The sequence below is a fragment of the Melanostigma gelatinosum genome (genome assembly GCF_949748355.1).
Source record: "Melanostigma gelatinosum genome assembly, chromosome: 9".
NCBI lineage: Eukaryota > Metazoa > Chordata > Actinopteri > Perciformes > Zoarcidae > Melanostigma > Melanostigma gelatinosum.
The window spans coordinates 12,165,775-12,185,540 of record NC_136642.1 but is presented as its reverse complement, the minus strand read 5'-3'; the positions used below and the strand labels follow the sequence as shown (position 1 = coordinate 12,185,540).

At 45.2% G+C, this 19,766-nt stretch overlaps 2 protein-coding genes across 2 annotated transcripts; one reads left to right on the top strand and one right to left on the bottom strand.

Annotated features, from left to right (window-relative positions):
* Positions 1-700: 700 nt before the first annotated feature.
* On the top strand, positions 701-3,362 carry rnf41l (ring finger protein 41, like; the record flags this gene model as incomplete). The annotated part of the gene is made up of 6 exons (XM_079276175.1): positions 701-906; positions 1,041-1,180; positions 1,464-1,490; positions 1,908-2,070; positions 2,178-2,298; positions 2,937-3,362. The coding sequence occupies 6 exons, from the start codon at positions 701-703 to the stop codon at positions 3,360-3,362; spliced, it is 1,083 nt and encodes a 360-aa protein (XP_079132301.1).
* Positions 3,363-4,378: 1,016 nt separating this feature from the next.
* On the bottom strand, positions 4,379-19,737 carry virma (vir like m6A methyltransferase associated). Its single transcript, XM_079276042.1, has 27 exons — positions 19,658-19,737; positions 19,059-19,171; positions 17,786-17,872; positions 14,956-15,004; positions 14,700-14,862; positions 14,481-14,600; positions 13,527-13,721; positions 11,916-12,646; positions 11,641-11,778; positions 11,299-11,528; positions 10,693-11,220; positions 10,440-10,594; positions 10,270-10,352; positions 9,673-9,766; positions 8,796-9,184; positions 8,559-8,714; positions 8,227-8,462; positions 7,885-8,134; positions 7,567-7,784; positions 7,301-7,433; positions 6,980-7,120; positions 6,732-6,886; positions 6,469-6,565; positions 6,008-6,171; positions 5,544-5,893; positions 4,846-4,992; positions 4,379-4,742 (listed from the first exon to the last, which is right to left on the bottom strand). The coding sequence occupies exons 1-27, from the start codon at positions 19,718-19,720 to the stop codon at positions 4,537-4,539; spliced, it is 5,391 nt and encodes a 1,796-aa protein (XP_079132168.1). The 5' UTR covers positions 19,721-19,737; the 3' UTR covers positions 4,379-4,536.
* Between the last annotated feature and the right edge of the window lie 29 nt (positions 19,738-19,766).

The window sequence follows — 19,766 nt, the reverse complement described above, 5'->3', positions numbered from 1 at the left end:
GGGATGAGTCCAGTTGTTTAGATTGCTCTTTGATTTCTGTGATCTGACATTATAGTGTCATCTGACATTCTGTAATCCAATCAGGGAGAGAGAGAGAGTGTAATCCATGTTAATCCCACATCCAAAGAGCGAGACAGAAACCTAGGACAGGATGGGTCATTAACAGCGACAGAAACAGTTGAAGGACAGCGGTAATCTCTGAAGGCACCACAATCTTTAGCTTTATCGCTGAGGCAGTAAGGAAAACACACTACTGCAGAATGTATCTGTTTTTTTGGGTGTATCTTGGGGTTCTCCTGTAATTCTGTCTCTTTGATCTGATCTCGTCTGACAGCTGCCTGCATGTGAACCTGAACCGCGGTTGTCTGGGATACCTCTCCATGGAGACGCACTCCCAAGGGTAGGGGAGGGCTTTCAGGGAAAGGAGACCCTCACCTTTATGGGCCAACAAGTCAAGAGAGAGCATGAGGAAGGAAAGACCACAGTAGTAGTTCAGAGGTAAGATGGAAGGTCACCTGTGGAGGAACAAGTGAAGTGGACATCAACAGAAAGGAAGAAGAAGAAACAGGTGGATGAAGTTATTTTGTCAGGTAGGCGGGAGCATTATTGTTAAAGACAACAATACAAAAAAAAAGAAGAAACAAATGAGACAACACTATGTGGTTCTCGTGTTTGTATAATCTGTCTGTGTGGTTGTAGGATGGGCTATGATCTGGAGCGGTTTGTGGGCTATGTGAATGAGGGTCTTCTGTGCTGTGTGTGTCGAGACGTGTTGGAGCGCCCCCTCCAGGCGCCCTGCGAACATGCCTACTGCAGCGCCTGCATCAGCAGCTGGCTGGTCCATCACCACTCCTGTCCTGAGGACAGACTTCCACTGGACGTGGGCAGTCTCAAACCACTGTACAGGTCTGTCTCTGCATGTGTCTTTAATGATCTCTTCATTTATTCTCAAGTTTTCACAACTATCCAGTGGGGTCACACATGTCTACTGCTCTCTGTGTCCATCCCTCCTGCCTCTGATGCTATTTTTTAAATGACAGGTACATGCGTAATGACCTGAACCGCCTGCAGATACTTTGTGTGAATGCCGAGCAGGGTTGTGAGGTGGTCTGCTCCCTGGAGAGCCTGCACACACACGAGGATGAGTGTGAGTTTGCCTTCATCTCCTGCTCTAACACAGGTATGAAAGAGCTCATGTGATGTGTCATTTGTCATGTTTATCAGCAGTGTTTGTACGGTTCTTAAATGGTCATCATCGTGGATGTGTGGTATATAAAGGTAACGTGACACCTGTGGGTGCAACAGGTGGCTCATAGTGCACCTATGGGACTTATTCAGCTCCCAGAAATAATGCATTCAGGGTCAACTTTCCATCATTCTTTAATGAGCAATTTAAACGTGTCTATGTATTTACAAGCGTGTGCTCTTGTGCTCACAATGTGTCTGTGACCTGTCATTGGCAGGTGGAGAGTACGTATGTTACCATTGTGGTAGGTATAGTTACAGGGTGTGTGCATGTGGTGTGGCTTTTTGCAGTGTTAAGTACTACAGGCACGTCAGCAACATAGTTTTACACAACATTTAACCTGATATGTCTGTGACTGCTGTGATCTGTGAGAAGTTTTTGAACTTGATTTAAAGATGAGAGAGTGCAGTATACAATTTGGGATGGTCTAAATGTTCAGGCACGGGAAAAACGTGTGTATAAGTAACTTAGTGACTGCACTTCTACTTGAGAAATGTTACCGTTTCAACTCATGTGTGTACTACTGTGGCTTTGTTATTTAAAGCTGTTTCTGCAAACCAAATTTACTTTCGTAAAATGTTTCCTTTTAAAGATAGATACACTTACATATTGAGTACAAGGTTGCTTCATGTGAGGCCTACCCTTCTCTGTGTCCCGTCAGGTTGTTCTCTGCAGGTGGAGAGGCGGGGTTTGGTGGCTCACCTGTCCGAATGCAACTTCCGCAGCAGGGAGTGTCACAACGGCTGTGGCCACACCCTGCTCTCCATTGACCAATCACAGCATAACTGTGTAGCAGAGCTGCGCACAGAAGTGGAGCTGCTCAGGTGTGTGGTTGTGACAATGGCATCTCTCTCTTAAATCCTCATCAAAATGGATGATTGCTCTAGTTTACATTCGTTCGTAACTTTGTCTCACTGAATATTTACGGCAGGGCAGAGATGCTGTGCAAGGTGGAGGAGGTGAGACGAGAGATGGAGTCTCGGCTGGACTCTCAGAGGAGACACATGGTGCAGAAAGAGTCGCAGCTGAAGAATGACGTGGAGGAGCTTAAGGTGACCAGTCAGTCCTTCTCCTGTATTTAACTCCTCCATTTTTAAAGTGACAACCACAGGGCTGAAGTAAAAGACACTTAGTAGTGAGTACAGTAATATATAAATACATCTTTTGTAATACATTTAAATAACATATACCGGTATGTGCTTTCTTTCTTGACTCCATCTATTGGAAAGGTACTTCTTTGCAGAACTTGATTTAGCATATAAAACGTAAGATAACCTCATTATGTATGCGGACAAATAACTGTAGTTGTTAGCTTTAGTACGTAATGTAAATGTTAAAAAATACATTAGAAACAAAAACATTCATCATATCACACAATCTTCATTGGCAGTTTTCTGGGAAATGTTACTGTTATACATCTATATATATATATATATATATATATATATATATAAATAAACATACATATATATAAATAAATATGAATGTATATGTATATATAAATAAATGTATATTTTACATATACTTTTATAGACTTTAATCATTTAAAACATTAAAGTGGAATTATCTACACTGTCGGTCTCAAACTGTTTTCAGTCGTATTTACTACTTTTAGGACCTAACATCAGTCAGACAGTTGCTGTGAACCGTGTTGATGCATGTTCAGTGATCCCGTGTCCTCTCCGTGCAGGGTCAGCTGTCCTGTGTGATGTGTGACATGCGAGCCTTGTTAGGAGCAGAGCGCCTGAGAAGACAGGAGCTGGCAGAGGCGGAGCTGGAGAAGAGGGAACTTTTGGAGCTCCTCAGAGACATGCAGCCAACCAGGAGTCTGCATCCGGTTGCGCAGACATCCAGGGACCAGCACCAGGGAGCCCTGCTAACATCTGGGCGGGAGCTGCACTCGGAGCAGACGAGACACAAGCAGAGGGAGGCGTCTTTACACGCCTCCAGTCTGTCACTGCATTCAGCTCAGGCCATAAATATATCTGGTCCACCTCCGTCACCTCAGCTGGGAGACGGGACGCGCAAGGGCGGGACCAGGAGCCGGACTCTGGACTGCATCAAGAGGAAGGGTCGGGAGGTGTCATCTGAGCAGACTGGACTGGTGGGAGATTAGGATTAAATCTTTATTTTTGGATTGAGTTTTAGATTTATTTTGAATCAAATCAGTGTGTAAATTAGGTGTTGAATGAGAGAGAGGAACAGTCTGCTTTGGAAGGAACCATATGTTTTGTTTGAAATGTCTTTTTGTGTAATTTTACAAACTAAGAGTCTTTTGACTGTCGGTTTATGTAAAAGTCAATAATTCATATTGTAGACTCACCACAGATCTGATCTGCACAAACAAATCATTGATAATGTCTTTTGGATTTTCTATCCCTCAGGTTGTCATTAAATAAGTTACTTTAAGTAATTTTCTTGATCAAATTATTTCTAGTTTCCTCAGTTATCCATCTGATGCAGTATGTTCTGTTAGAAAAGGTCCTGAAAAAAACTTTGTTAAACAAGAACTTCTAAATGTATTTTAACACAACCTAAAATGTTGGCAATCATTCTTCACTAACAATGTGTAATCTTTGATAAGTTTGTCAGTCTCATGTATGAAAAACAAAGCATACAAATCAAAATATTGGACGCCAGCTAGCATAGCTTTTATGTTGTACTGTATCGTCCCGTTTGGATGTAATAGTCTCCACCGTGACTAGAGGACTGCATGCAGCACGAACAATATAACCTCTGACATTAGTGTGGGTACCAGGAAGTGTTGCAGTTGGCAAAGGCATGTATTTTGGGGCTCTTTCTGTCTCACAAATACTACCTTTCTTACCACTTTCAGTCCTTAAACACAAGGAACTATTCCTGAAGATTGTTTTAAAATGGCCACCTCAGGCTGTACTGTAGTCTTTTCACACTAAATTATTGTCATGCGCCCAAAGAACCTTCAGCGTGGTGTCATGTTGTCCTTTTAATGATGTTCAGTGGAACATTTATTCAAGTGTTGCTTTCTATCCTACGGGTAATAAGTTCTCTGAGGAAAGCTTGTTCGATGGATGATCGTAGTTACTGTCTGCATCAGTTCATCTGGTGTCTGCTTGAAATCAAAACTGTAAGCTTAGTTACTATGACCTTTATTCTCCGAATACAACTCATGATAACAAAACATAAAACATCAACACAGAGTCTTTACGCCATTACATCATCCACCATGTTTCCATGGAGACGGTGTGTATATAATATCCTGATTGGTCCGTATGTTGCCGTGAGAGGCTGCAGTCATTACCCAGGTGAGTTTACCTGGTGAAGGAGCGAACATGTCTGCCCCTCCCACCTCCACTCCCTCCGCCACCACTGAATTTGCTCCCCTGAGATCCTCTTCCCCCTCCTCCTCCACCTCCTCCTCCAGCGCTGCCACCGCCTCCTCCCCCGCTGAGCCAAGACAGCCCGGCGCCTCCTCTTCCCCTCTGGGGTCTATCCCGGGGGGCCAGCCTATATGCACCTGACAGACAGAGACGGAGGGAAAAACATAATTTTAAAGTTCATTGTTAGAAATTCAGAGCGCAGAAATCAACAAAAAGTGTTTGTTGGTCTGCGCTTCATACTTGCTGGGGGTTGTCTGGAGGGCAGCGGTCCGCGTGTGAAGTTGCTCTGGCCTCCGCGGGGTTCACTGTAGGTTCCTCTGTGAGTGATAGCTGGAACTTGGCCGCTCCACGAGGAACCACGGCCTCCGTCTCTGCGAGTGTAGTTACCTACAGCACCAAAATACAGCAATTAGCTCCCTCTGCCAGCCAATAGGTGGCTCTGAACTGCAGTGTGCCCAAATTCAATACTACAACTACACACTGTTTACACCATCTTAACTCAAGGTTCACTAACTAGCATTTTTCAGAGGTTTCATCTCATGCTGAGTTTGCTCAGTTATCGTTGCACATAAATAGTGTAAAAAATACACCGTATACAAATTTTAGTGTGCTATCTGGGCAAATATTATACAGACAATGAATTGTAACATTTAGTCGGAACACAAAGATGAATGGCATGTTCTCTGCATCCAAAACTAAAGAGAACCAATTATTAGATCATTTTTAGTTTTCTGTGATATTATCCGTGCAGTCACATGTTTGAGCTGCACTAGTAATGGTATTCATCAACAACAGAGACAATCTGAGCATTATTTATACATATAATGTATTGACATAAGTTAAAACTACACTAACCTGGAGGACCATAAACACAGGTCTTATCAAGTGAACACAAGAAACTTTTGACTCAACAGAGTGGAGTGTCTGTGTGTACGTACCTGACAGCAGTACACCTTTAGGTTGTGGGGGAGTGAAAAAGCGAGTCTGGCTGTGGAAGGCGCCTCTGCCTCTGTTACCAGTGAACAGTCCTCTGGTGGGGGGTTTAGGGGAGCTCTTGGGGGGCCGTTTAGGAGGCAAAAGTCCAAGAGGCGTGGTAATGTCTTTAAACTCCGCAGCGACAAAGTCATCAACATGCATGCTGGGAGGACGGGAGGTGTTCTGTTTGCGCTGGCGGAAGATATCGTGGGGTCGGCAGAGATTCTGTCCAAAGCCTCCTCGACCTCCGCGGCCGCGAGGAGCGGCCATGATGTGGGCTCTCTTAGCAGGCTCAATGTAGTCAGATTTACCGCTGCAGAGACGAGCACGAGGTGAACATTCAGTCGGTTGATTAAAACAAGAATCCAGATGTTAGTTCTCTGCAATGAATACAGAACAAATGTGAAAACAAACACTGGAACTGTACCTTGTAATGAACGTCTCGTGCTTGTGTTTGCCCAGTCGGAAGCCTTTTGGAGCCTTGCTGTCACCGGGAGAGGAGGGCTCAGACATGAAGGAGCGCTCCAGCTCTGCCTTCAGGTCCAGTTCTGGACAACACTCCTGAGCCAGACCCACCAGATCCACCTTCACCTGCAACACACACACAAAGTGGCAATTACAGACATACTGTCCATCCACAGGCACAGGCCTTCATAACTGTACATGGTCAAGAAGGACACTTAACGTGAGTTAATCCATGAAGTGAAGTCTACCTCTGGTTTAAACCAGTTTTTCACACCAGTACAGTTAATGTAGCAATGCAGTAATGATTAATTATTTGGATTTTGTACGATTTACAATGCATTGACGAGAAAATAAGAGAATTCAGCAAAATCTGAATTCTAGTTTTTGCCAGTGTGATGAAAGAGCATGTAAACAGACACATACCATATCAATGTCTGCTTCAATGTCATCAGTCTGGAACGGGGAGAACCACAGAGTCTTCAGCTGCTCATCTAGAGCTTCTGACAGGAGGAACACCGTCCTACAGAGAACAACGCACAGAGGAATGATACGCCTTTGATCACATCCAGTTGTTTCCTCTCACTTTCAACAAAAGTGATGCACAAGGCACATTTTAGTGCATCATCCGTGACAGGTTGGCTGGGATGGTGAGGGCCTCCCTGTGATTGATGACTGCACGTATGTACCTGTGATTAAACTGGGCCGCGAGCGCCTCGGGTGCTGGCAGAGTGGGCTCAGTGTCGGCTGCAGGAGGTGCGTCTGTGGCCGTCTCCAGCGTCTGCCTCAGAACAACCACGGTCTCCAACATCGTCTCCAATGAATCATCTTCCTTACATAGTTTCTAAAGACACAAGAATTACAGAGTTAGTTAAAATACCAAGGCAGCATCAACACTGACTTTTCAAAAACAATACACAAAGTGTATAAACTGTACCGTAATCTGTTTCTCTAAAGTCGGGAGCGGATGGGATTCGGACGCCTCCCACTGCAGCAGAGCTTTCATCTCAGAGCCCGTTAGCAGCCGTGGAGGAGCGAAGACGGACTCCTCGCCGGACCCCGGGGCCTCATCTACACACTGGATTACAAGAGAGAGATCCAACGATAAAATCCAACGATCACATACCATATTCAACACTGCAAGAGATGCAAAGTCCTGCACAATTAGTCATTTAAACGCATCTCCAACGTGCCTACGAATTCAGACGTTTTTTTATGATAACTGTAAGCATGAAAACTTAAAAAAACAGGTACTGACCATTGTTTCTGTGTTGAGGATCTGTCTCAGGAAGTCAAGAAGAGCCGACAGCAGATCTGCTGAGTCCTTGTTGAAGTTCAACACCAATCTCTTCAACAGGGAGCATAGACCAGGACTATACTTCTTCAGAGCTCTGAAACAAAGATGAAGTGCCTCAGTCAAAGTTGTGTTTGAGTAAGAAAAGGACGCTATGCCTGGTAGAAAGAGAAGAGGCTGTAAAGACAGACATTGGTAATGCCAAGAAACAAGAAGAAGTTGTCATTTACACTTTGAGGTGGTAGAGTCCATAATCGTGCTCGGTAAGGAATGTCAAAGTCCTGATACAGGTGAGGAGGAGTGGGACGCTGCTCTCTGAATTCCCCAAAACCTCCAACAAGGCGTTGCACACCAACAGCATCATCTCCCGCCCTGGAAGTGAATTGGCCAGCTGCTCAGCCTCTGACACACAGCTCTCACCGGGCGGAGAAACCACCAGAGAAATGTCCTGGTGAAGATGGAGATTCAGATTTTGTTTTGAAGGCATTGCCTTTTCTTCCTGTAAGGACTTGTTTACATTTGCGCTTTACCTTCATGTTACTGCTTACCTGGTCACACAGTGACAGTAATATTGTCCCCATTAGTTCGCTGCATTGCTGCTGCTGTAGGGAGTGGTCAGCTGGAGGAACCAACAGAGACAGCAGCAAGGGGAACACATCGGCCAGTTGTTCATCTCCAGACACGGACCCGGACAGAAGGTGAAGCGCTGCGCTCTTGCAAGCTTTCTGTGACACCAGCGCATCCATCAAAGAAAGCAGACGCAGGACCTGGCCCCAGCACACAGTTTTCCCCTCCGCCCTGCAGTCAACACATCGCATACACTTAAAATACAATTCAGAGCAGAAACACAAACAACTGCTTGTGTGTGTGTGTGTGTGTTTGTCACTCACGGCTGCAGCTCCTCCAGCAGCAGCTCCAGCAGGGTCTTCTTGATGAGTAGTGCGGTGGGTGACGACAGATCCGCCAGCTGGACACACATTCTCCTCAGCATGGCCAGGAAAGGAGGGCAGCTGGTGGCGCACACGCACCTCAGCGCCTCGGAAAGCACTTTCCACTGCGCCCGTATGTGCATGCTCCACAGCTTCCTCGTGTTTAAGGCTACAGCCACATCTTGGACTGATATCACCTACAGAGACAAAGATCAATTCATGTTTCATCATTTTCAATCCATCAGAATTAAGTGTGGGACAGATGGGGCGACCAGTAGGATAGGATGAGTTACCTGAGTGCTCTGCATTGGCAGTGGAAGAGGCAGGAGCTCAGAGAGCAACGTCAAACCAGAGAACACACCTTCAGGAGCTTTCAGCAGTGAGCCCAGAACCTCCTTCAGCATCAGAGACCACGTGTTACTGGCCAGTGTCTCTTCTGTATGAGTCACCTACAACAAAACCCACAAATTGAGACTTTTTGCACCATATTTCTTGGCTAAACTAAACATACGTTTATCTCGTTCACCCACCTCTTCATTAACGCCCTGCGTGAAGGTGAGCAGCACGTCAACGATGAGCGCCTGCACTCTCGTCTCCTCTCCTTCTAGGCGCCCGGACGCGGGGATGGAGCAGACTATCATGTGGAGCGTCACCAACACGCTGGCCACGCGAGTGTCCCTGAATTGAAACGCTCCCCCGCGCAGCAGCTCCATCAGCATGGTGCGCAGCAATCTGAGTGTGCCGATGCATATGCTGAGGATCATGCAGCGCTGCGGCGTGGGGCCCATGTGTCCGTGCACGCGCCACGGCTGCAGCAACAGGCTGCACAGCTTCTGTAAAACACGCACGCACATATCCAGACCCTCGCCAGAAAACAGCTGGACCCCTGCAAGACTCCACTTAAGATCCCTCTGCTGACCTGTGGAAAGGAGGAAAACACTGTGAAGAACAGCTCTCTCTTCTGTAACTGTTGCAGTGGACATCAATGAACACGGTAACCAGCTTTGCATCTTAAAGATACCGTGTGGAGTGTTTGACCCAGTAGTAGCTACTAGTACACATTGCTGCTAATGGTCCCTCACTAGTCCACTAATCTATAGGAGGCGCTAATGTGCCGAGGAATGCAGTAATGTGCCAGCAATGGCAGAGAACAGGGTGCAAACAATACAGGATTTAAAATGCTTAAATTTTTTTTTTTTTAAATCAGCTTCTCAAATGTTTTATGGGAAAAGACATCCATTCAACAGGCTTTGTAAAACCTCAAGGACACCGCTAAATAACTTTTGTTTGCTTGAAGGAAAACGCCTGCATCTTTAATAATATTTTTTTTTCTTTACAAAAACTTTCCAGTAAAAAGAAGATGATGTAACCACTGAAAGAGTGAAAAATCATGTTTGGTGTGTTTACCCTCCACAGCAGGTGGGGGGCAGGCGATGTGACAAAGGACCTTGAGAGCAGTGACGAGTCCAGTTCCCTCAGCAGTCAACACATTTTCCAGATTCTGAAGTCAAGAGAAGACACACATTTAAAATGACCTATAGCGCTGTTATTTGCATGAAGCCTTAAATATGCTACACAGCAGGAATATGTTTGAGCAGTTCAGAGTTGTCGGTGAAGCTCTGCATTCCAAAGACATGTACTGTATTTGTGGTGGCTTTAAGGTACAAAATGAGACAAAACATATCATTGAGTGTGTGACTTAAAGACATACTTCTTGTTTTGGTAACAGTTTTGTTGTTTATAAAGTTTGCACTCTTACACAGGTTTCAGAATGAGCCGGCCTGGTTATAAGTGGTGACAACATTGTACTGTTCTCCTCTGATGAATCTTGATTAAATAAAACGAATGAACCTGGACTCTGAGTCCCTGTGGGTTCAGGTCACTAAAAGAATCAATGGACTCCCTGAATCAAATGTCATAGACAAATCATTGGACTGTGTCGGTAATGTGTATTGAAGTGTTGCTTTAGCTCAGCAGTTAGTATATAGAGGTAGAGACCCGTACCTGTTTAATGTAGTCTATGAGTGTAGGAATGCTGCCAATCTCAAAGCGAAGTTTTTCCAGAGGCTCAAGCCACTTGCTAAGCTCTGAAGAACAAAACATTAACAATAAAAAAAAACACAAAAAGTGTCACATATGTCATGATAGCTTCATGCAACACTGATAACATTTACCCTGGAGCTTGGCATTGGTGTCATCAGCCTTGGCAATGGCGAGTAGAGGCGCAGCATACTGTTCCATCGTCCGCAGCTCATTAGAGCTCTGCACTACCAGTAACACCAGCATACAGGCATAATTATATGTCACTGCTTTGCGAGCTTTGGCCTCACTTAAAGAAAAGAAGACACAAAAAGACTCGTAAATCAACACACAGGCGCCTGAAGTAACACAGCAAGAGACACAAGAAGAAGGAGACGCCAGCTGTACCCCTGTCCGTCCTTGCTGTGGTGCTGGAGCAGAGTGACCAGACACGACAGGTTGTTGTCCAGGCTGAGGATGTGGGCCACGGCGCTGCGACCAGTCTGCGTGAAGGTCATCAGGTAGAGCGCGTGGAGCATTCCCAGCACCTCCGCATTGTCCCCTTCCTCTAGCCCGGCTCCTCCGTCTCCTCCTGCAGCCACGTGGCTCATGAGCTCCGACACGCCCTGCAGAGCGTGCAGCGCCTGCATCAGCCAAATGCCGAAGCCCTCTTCGCCGAACCCTGGCCCCGACATGCCTCCCTCTCCCCCCGTGAAGGTGGTCTCCTCGCTCTCGGCTTCTGCCACCGATGCCAGGAGACGCAGTAGCAGGTTGGTGGGAGTGGGCTGGGCGAGGAGGAAGAGCAGACCCGACTGGGTGAGCGACAGGAAGCGCAGGAGCTCTCGAACGGCTTGGGTGACCCCCAAGTGACCGGCCGCTGCAGCCACAGACAACACCGCCGCGGTGCTCTCCAGGAAATGGCATGCATGCATATACCTGAGAAAGGCGAAAATGCGTTATTACAAATCCAAACTACACTCAACGTTATATCGTGAGGTTTGAGGTGAAGTGTACCTGTACAGTGTTGGGTACGGATCGTCCCTCTCCTGTGGTCCTGTTATTCTAGCGGTAGTAGGGAAGGCTTTTCCAGGGGGCTGCACCATGCAGTAAGGGGCCGTCTCTAGCAGGTGATGTAACTCCTCCAAAACCCCTGCCAGCCTATCGAGCTCTGCCTCGCTCACAGGGGAGGAGCTTAGTGACGGTTCCTCCTCCATGGGGATGTCAGCATCCATCTCCATCTCCTCCTGAGAATGATACGTCATGATAATCATGAAAAATGTACTTTGACTTTGGCAGTAACATGTGTGTGTGTGTGTGTGAGAGAGAGAGAGAGAGTGTGTGTGTGTGTGCATCTACCTGCTGGGGTTCACTCCATGCTGTTGCTGCACGTTGCAGGTCGACCAGTATCTCATACATGTGGCTTTTCTGCAATATGGTGTTGCCAGCTGTTATGACCCTCACTGTTTCCTCACGCAGGAACAGCTGGACTAAACGCTATAAAAGACATACAGCTTGTCAGATCAAGAATTGTCATTGCATTCGTATTCTCTAGATCTGGTATCCCTCCTAGAGAAATGTAGAAGACAATCTGTATATAATGAAACGGTGTTTGTATACTTTGTGATGCTCACCTGATAGCCGCTCTTCTCTGACTCTCCAGTACGTAGGAAGGCCTCGGCGCCAGCAGGAGCGCTGGTCAGAGCCCCCAGAGCTCTCAGGATATTCAGCTTCAGTGTGGAGGAGACATGGTCGGCTTGAACCAACTCCAGCAGCACACCCAGGGCCCCTTCGCGCAGCAGCACCGAGAGGCCCTGGGGCCACTCTGCAAGGTGTGATGCTAGCTTGGCACCGGCTTTCAACTGTCTGAGATTCAGGGCAATGGGCTGTGTGAGAGCAATCTCCATACTCAGAGCTTGGAGCGCCCATTTGACTAAAACTCCAACAGATCCCTCCATCTCGCCCTCACCTTGTTTGATTAAATAAGCCAACCCTTTGGCCAGGAGTGCATGTGCCTGTTCCAGAGCCGTGACCCAGCGGGCGTCTCTGTCATCTCCAATACTAGTTAGTAGTTCTTTCAGCTGGACCACGGCCTCAGCCGCCTCTCCGCCTGCGGGTGATTCTGTTCCACCGGGGTCCCTGGGTTCCTCCACGCGGGCCTTCTCAAACTGGGTGTCAAAGCGGGTCTTGTACGGAGGGGTGAAGTAGAGCAGGGGTCTGAGTTCTCTCTCGTACGGGTCGTACTGGACAGGCGGGACAGATGCCAGGTCCTCAGGAGTGTAGTCTATGTCAAAGGTGGGCAGCTTGAAGCTACCGTTATCCAGATCGTCCTCATCGCTGGAGATCTGCTCATAGCCGTCATCACCTGGAAGGGCGGGGGAGACGAAAGACAACAATTTGGACAAAATACATGAGATTCTTTAACCGTTCATAAAATGTGTGTGTAGAAATGAGTGGGGCGGAAGCTGCACTGACTACAACAGGAAAGCCCTGAAGCGCATAGTGAACACAGCTGGAAGGATCATTGGTGCCTCACTCCCCTCCCTGCAGGACATATATGACACTCGCCTCACCCGCAAAGTGACCATGATTGTGCGCGACTCCAGCCACTCCTCACACAGTCTCTTCAGCCTCCTGCCCTCTGGGAGAAGATACCGGAGCCTCCGTAACCTCAAACAGCTTCGTCCACCAGGCTGTTAGGAAGCTGAACTCTCTGAAATCTCTCCCTCCTCCCTTTTAAGACTCCCCATGTCCAACTGCTGCTAAATACAGATTGATAGCTTTTTTGTTTTTTTCTCTTATTATATATATTTTCTCTTATTATATATATTTATTGCCTAAATGTTTAATGTTTTTTAATCTATTGCACTGTATTCACTTTATGTTATATGTTGGACTAGAGAGAAACGGATTTTCAACTCCCCTGTATGTGCAGTACATTGTGGAATTGACAATAAAGCAAACTTTGAACATGACAAACTTATGAATGCTGAATGCCCTCAGAGTAGCCCTGGTGGCGGGCTCACAGAGAGTTTGGAGCACCCAGCGGTTGTCGATGGAGGCAGCATGCCAGAGCGCTCACACTCTGCCCAACTGTCACTCAGCCCCCCCCCCACCGAGGGAGTCTGATGAGTTTGCAGAACCAAGGGGTTCAGGGGCCGGGCATCCATTTGGGATTGCAGACTATCCTACTCTCACAAAGTAACTCCCCATACCTTCCTCCATCTCCTCTTCCTCGTCCTCACCCTCCTCCTCCACTTCTTCGTCCTCTTCCGGAACGCTCCCCTCGGTCCGTGCATCTTCTTCCTCCTCTTGCTCCTCCTCCTCTTCCTCTGGTTCCGCATCAGAGTACAGTTCATCAGCAGGCAGCGATCTCTCGGGGGACACGGCCTCCAGGTAGTCCTCGCGGCCCTCGCTCGGCTCCTCTTTGACCACGCCCACTGTAAATGTCACAAGGGAGACCAGAGGGCACACAGGTCACCTTACATCCCCACAGGGCACATACGAACATGCAAACTACACGTTATCTAGAGAAGTAGAGGCCTACTTATGCAAAACAGCTTGAGGTTCAACGCCTGTGTTTTTGCATGTTTTAACACAATGCTTATACTTTTCACGAAGGCCAGCCATTATCCGAGCGTGACAGTTGTTTAAAAATGTGTTTTCTCACCTGGCAGGCAGCCACTGTTTCATTATTTTCAGTTCATTGAGATAGTCGGCATGCAGAGACTTGCTTGGGAAATGTTACGCAACACAGTGAACTTGGTGTACCATTTACCTGTACAAGAACACTTACCGGTAGTCAGCATTTTCAAATACACTAACAACCATAACACCATGCAACACTGGGGTACCTGAGAATAATGTTACTTTTCTTATTGTACTTAAATGAACTGACTGATGAGGAAACATTTGATTAAAAACAAATAGCCTTTACTTTAAACCAATTCTGGTGTAAAGTATACAGATTGAAGCAAATGGGATAAAACATCCAAAACAATAAAAAGGTAATTTATCATATGCTGCCTCTCTTGTAACAGAATAAATGTAACTGATGGTAAAAACACTGGATTTTATAACCACACTGACAAGGAGATTGCAGGGTGACAAATGTGAAATTTTCTTTCCCTTGAATTAAGGAGAAACACTCTTTGATCAACAGCGTCAGACAGTACGTGACGGATGTTTGCAGTTCTTACCCGTCACTTGGACCTGCTCTTCATCGTCATCATCCGGGGGCGGAGGCCCAGGTGGAGTACGAGGCCCTCTGGGTGCTGGTCTGGGTGGGCTACCATTGTACTGCTCATCTTTTTCCCACTCTAAAAAAAAACAACAAAAAAACCAATAGACTGACATCATAACAAGCAAATTAGGGAAAATAAGAGATAACCTGTTCATTGGATGCTTCAGTTAGTTACCTTGTTTAATGAGCCGCTTGGGCCCGCTCGTCTGTTGGGGGGGTGGGGGTGGAGGAGGGGGGGGTGAGGACTGGTCATGGCCATGGGAGCGCTCTGCTGTCCCGTACACTGCTATAGTCAGACTGGTGTACCAGCCACGCAGCACCAGGCCGTCTGTGTTCACCTGCATGCAAAAAAAGAGAAAAAAAGCCATTTAGTTATTCACAAATCAAAAGAAGAAAAATACAAATCATCTTGTTTGTGGACGACCGTTTACCTTTCCACTGGGTCTGAACACGATGGACTTGTTCTCGTCATATTCCAGACTGACGGAAGAAAGCAACACAGGGAAGATTCAAACATTAGTGCAAATATTCACAAAGGGAAATTCCTGAACTAGGAACGTACGCTTGTTCATCATCTCGGACATTTTTGTGTTTGAAAATAGCATGAGATTTAAATGAGGTTTAGCAGCAATCTGATACATTTCGTTAAAAAATAGCACAATATTGCTGCATAATTATGAGCACTCTGATCATGCCCCATCTCTCTCTCCTCTCATTCCCCATCACCTCTCTCTTATCTAATGAAGGAAAATCTGCCATGTCACCAAGTGACAATGCTTTTAAAGATATTTCAAGACCTGCCGGTATATATATGCAATAAAACACATTCATGCTGTGCAAAATTCTCTCTCTTTTTTTCTCCAGACCTCTATATATTACATTCAGATTTTTAAAAAACTTGCAAATTGGTTGAACTGGCCATAACCCATTGACTTATAAGTGTTCCAAAGTAGACATGGTATAATTTCAAAAAGCCTGGACAATGTCACCAACATTTAGCCAACATGATGCCAGAAGGAACAGCAGGGTTTCCCTGTTATTGTTTGTATTATTGTAAGATTTGGGCATTGCGCAGACATTACACATTTTTGTTAACAGACTTAACAGATTGATGTTTTATATATTTTGGACATTTTCATATTTTGTTCAAATTCCAATTGTCTGAATATTCTTAAGAATAAAAGTGTAATTGTTCTTTTAGGATGTTCTTGCATTATCATGATATTAGTATATCATTAACATAAAATGGTCTTAAAATAACAATAATATTGTTTCTCACAATTGTTTCTGGGGCAAAATATCGTCCAACAAAATGAGTTATTGTGACAGGCCATGGAGCCACTGTGTGGTCATCCAACACACCCATACTGTCTTACTTTGTGTCACAGAAAGGCAAAAAGCCATGAAAAACTTAACAGGCAAAACTGCATTATCATGGTTATCTAGATCAGCGGTTCCCAAACTTTTTAGACCGCGCACCCCCTTCTACATCCCGACCGGGTTCGCGCACCCCCCCCCCCCCCCTTAATAATAAAAAAAAAAAGAAGCAACAGAGCCTTTTAAGCCTTCATAGCCGCATAAGAATCGGACCAATGAGAGAACAGTTTGCTCGCGCGTGGCATTTGTTTACAAGATTTAGTCCGCTGTTAAATGTTGCAGTGTGAACACAAACCGAACAAAGGAGCAACTGCAACAAAGCAAACGAACTGATGGTGTGAAAACGCCCTGAAACACTGCAACAAAGTTTCAATAACTTTCACTTTTAAAGAGCAATACGGATGCGAGCACACACGCACAGGCTCAGAGGCAGATTGCATCACATTTAATTTACAATTAATGAGCGACTAATGAAGCCAGGATGTCTTCGGACAAAGCATCGATGCGGCGCGACACAGTGTTGTTGGACACCGGGATCATGTCCAACTTTTTTGCTTCTCTCTCTCCAATCATACATTCCACCATCTCTCTGGCAGCTGGCAAGCACACGTCTTCGGCGATTGTGTGCGGTAGCCCCTTTCTCGCTATTCTGTAACCAGATATGAAGCCCGTAGTGCGTCATTTATAGACCCAACACATGAATGAGACTCCAGTTGTTTTGGGCTGTTTTGTAACTCCTCCAATTTCGATATAAACAATGTAAGGGGCTTTTGACTTGCACTGGCATGCTTGGTGTTCAGGTGGCGACGTAAATAAGAGCTTCAGACTGTTAGCCAGAACCTCACTGCACACCACGCACTGTGGCTTCGGGGAATCTGCGTTGCCAATCCAAGTGAAGCCCAGACACAGATACTTTATCATATTTCCTCTTTTTTCCCCAGGCTGATGCTCACTCTCGTTTCCTCTTTTTTCACCTTGACTCCGCGATGGGCCGATGTGCTCCCGATTTGTCTGTGCTATCCCTTCCTCCTTTCCGGTCTCCTCTGTCTCATCTTCCTCTGACTCTGGCTCGATTTCTTCTCCCGGTCTCTCCCCAACGCACCTCTCCGTTCCCCTCGCCTCCGATTCCTCTCTCTCTCTCCTCTTTTACGACTGATAGCTTCAGATGTCCCACCTGACAGTTTTTAAATTAAAATTACATTTTTTTTAAATATTTAATATTATTACACCATCAGACCGCCATTACACTTTTCCTCTCGCGCACCCCACTTTGGGAATCCCTGATCTAGATCATCTATATCCTGATGATCACCTCAGCTGACAAAAACAATTCTTGTCCACAAACATTTCAGTCAAATTAGTTTTTGACATTTGGAATAGCAACCAGACTGGTTTAAAGAAATAAAAACTACTCCCAACTTTCCCAGCAGAGATAATAACTTGGGTGTGTCGTATTTAGTTTTCAACAACTCTTACACAATACACGCCTCTCAATACAAGTAGGCACTCGGGTGCTACTGTGCACACCTCTGTTATTATGAAGGTAGAATAAAAATGTTGGACTCAATCATTTCACTCTTCATCTATCACACCAGGACTGACACGTTTTGTGTGCCAGCTACTTTGTGGGCGAGGTTGAGTTTCTGGAGAGACCAGTTAGCCAGCATGGGAACAAAGAGACTTGAATATGGGTGGGTGCAGGTGCACACACGCACGCTCTGGTCTGAGAACAGGGCTCAGATGCTACCACGACTGGTTCCACAGGTGAGACAGACAACTGCATCTTAAGCACTTTTTGAACATGACCAGGAAATACAGAGATGAAGGAGAGGTTCAAAGTAACACAGAAACAAAAGGAGAAGGGGAAGGGAAAATCATTCTGACCTGCCCAGTCTGTGGAACGTGGGGTTGTTTGGTTTGGTGGCATTATTAAAGAACAGCTCTAACTGGAAGGCATGAGGTGACGTCTCCCTGGAACACAGAAACACACACACACATTAATGTGGCAGTCATGGCTCAATCGCCTTCTCTCCAAACAACTTTATTGAGTATTAAGTTAAACATCAAGATAGGAGTTGGTGATCATTATGACAATATAGTCAGTGGCCACTTTATTAGGTACACCTGTACAATCTATTGCAATGCAAATACAACGGCCATAAAATATTTTATTTGTAATGTTCAGTATTTGTTGTCACTGTTGGAAATGTGTAGACTGAATTGTATGTCTATTATTGTGTGCCTATGAGTGGTGTTGTACTGGACTGCATCATATAGAGAGCAGTTTAAATTGTTTTTATCCTTACTCAAAAAAACGAATATGAGCAGCACTAACTATGACCTCAGTGCTAAAACATATAAATCAACTACCACCTCTATAACAGTGTCAACAAAAAAGCAAAAAAAATAATGGCATCTTAAAAAGTAGACTTTATGGCAGAACAGTTGTATTTGTCTGCATTAGATTGTACAGGTTTATCCAATAAACAAATGTGTAATATGAGACAATATACGTTTTTATTTAATTTGCTGAACTAGGCAAAACAGGCATTATCCATAATCACCTTAACAGATGTTTAACTCAATTCACTTCATCACATCTGTATAGCAATACTGCGACACATATTATGACATATACCCTGATAGAGGATTATATTTATAATGTTACAACCCCGACACAACAGTGTCATGACCTGCTTTGGTCTGTGCACTGATGAGCACTGAGCCCATTCGTTCAGTTAAATTACATCACACATACCCAACAGGCTCAGTGGGAATCAAGATCCACACAATGAAGCTCAGGTGTCAAAATACTTTTCTACCCACACACAGCTCAGGTATCTGTAGCAAATAAACTTATCCAGAGGCGAGCTAGCATTGGCAATGAGGTTAAGGATTTCCTGCAACAAAGGGATGAGCCATCGAGCTTTTCTCTGTCTCTGATACCATGAGTGGGTACCTGCTGATACTGAAGAGCTTTACAATACCAATGCGCTCTTTTTTACCAGATTTACAATCTGTATTCCATAATATGAAGAAATAATATATTTAATTGATTGCAAGGTTGCTTTAATAAACTGCATTTGGTTGATATAGGTGGACCTAATACACTAGCTACTTACTGTATTCATGTTTGAGATATCAATATTGCTCTTACCCAAATGCTCTGTTGTCAGGTACGTTGCTGTGTGCTTTGATCCCTGGAGGAATAACCCGCACTTCTGTGATCAGCACCCCGCAAGGAAACCGCACCACATCCACGTTGGTTAACTGAAGAGCATTGAACATCATAATTAATACAAACATTGAGATTATAAATGTCTTCAGTAACTACACAAACCAAAACTGATACTACAGACCAGAACAGTCTATTTTGCTGAGGTAACGTAAAGATGCTCGTGACGAGACTTACAGTTAGCATTAGCCACTAAGCTGAAATACAAACAAAATGCGCAAGTGTGCAATAAACAACAGCGGGAGGGCGTGCTATGATTATGTAAATACAATTACATTTAAATAATGTATTTAGTACAATTATGTGTAGATTTAGTCAAGTGTGTAGTGCAATAAAAGCTGGGAATTGTAACGTTATCGCGACAACCACGACACAACTGCTAATGTTAGCTATGTTGACATCGCTAGCTTGGAAGTTTAGCATCAATCTTCAAAACTCCTCAATATGCGCGACATGAGTATTGAATGCGGACAGCTCTACAGTTAATATATGAGAGGGTGATAATGCGTGAGATATATTACCTCTGCACTCTGGTGCTTAAACGTATCTATAAAAAGAAGCTCGGTTGAAGTGTCCCCCGCCATCGCTTTCTTGCTCTCCATGGTGCACTTCCGGGTTGGTGAGTACTTC

What these genes read in the sequence shown, in the direction of transcription:
- virma (XM_079276042.1), bottom strand. Translation starts at nt 19,720, where the DNA reads ATGGCGGGGGACACTTCAACCGAGCTTCTTTTTATAGATACGTTTAAG. An exon ending in CACCAATGCCAAGCTCCAGG is followed by an intron (nt 10,353 to 10,439) that starts GTAAATGTTATC and finishes TTTGTTCTTCAG; the next exon opens with AGCTTAGCAAGTGGCTTGAG. An exon ending in TTGAAGCAGACATTGATATG is followed by an intron (nt 6,172 to 6,468) that starts GTATGTGTCTGT and finishes TGTGTGTTGCAG; the next exon opens with GTGAAGGTGGATCTGGTGGG.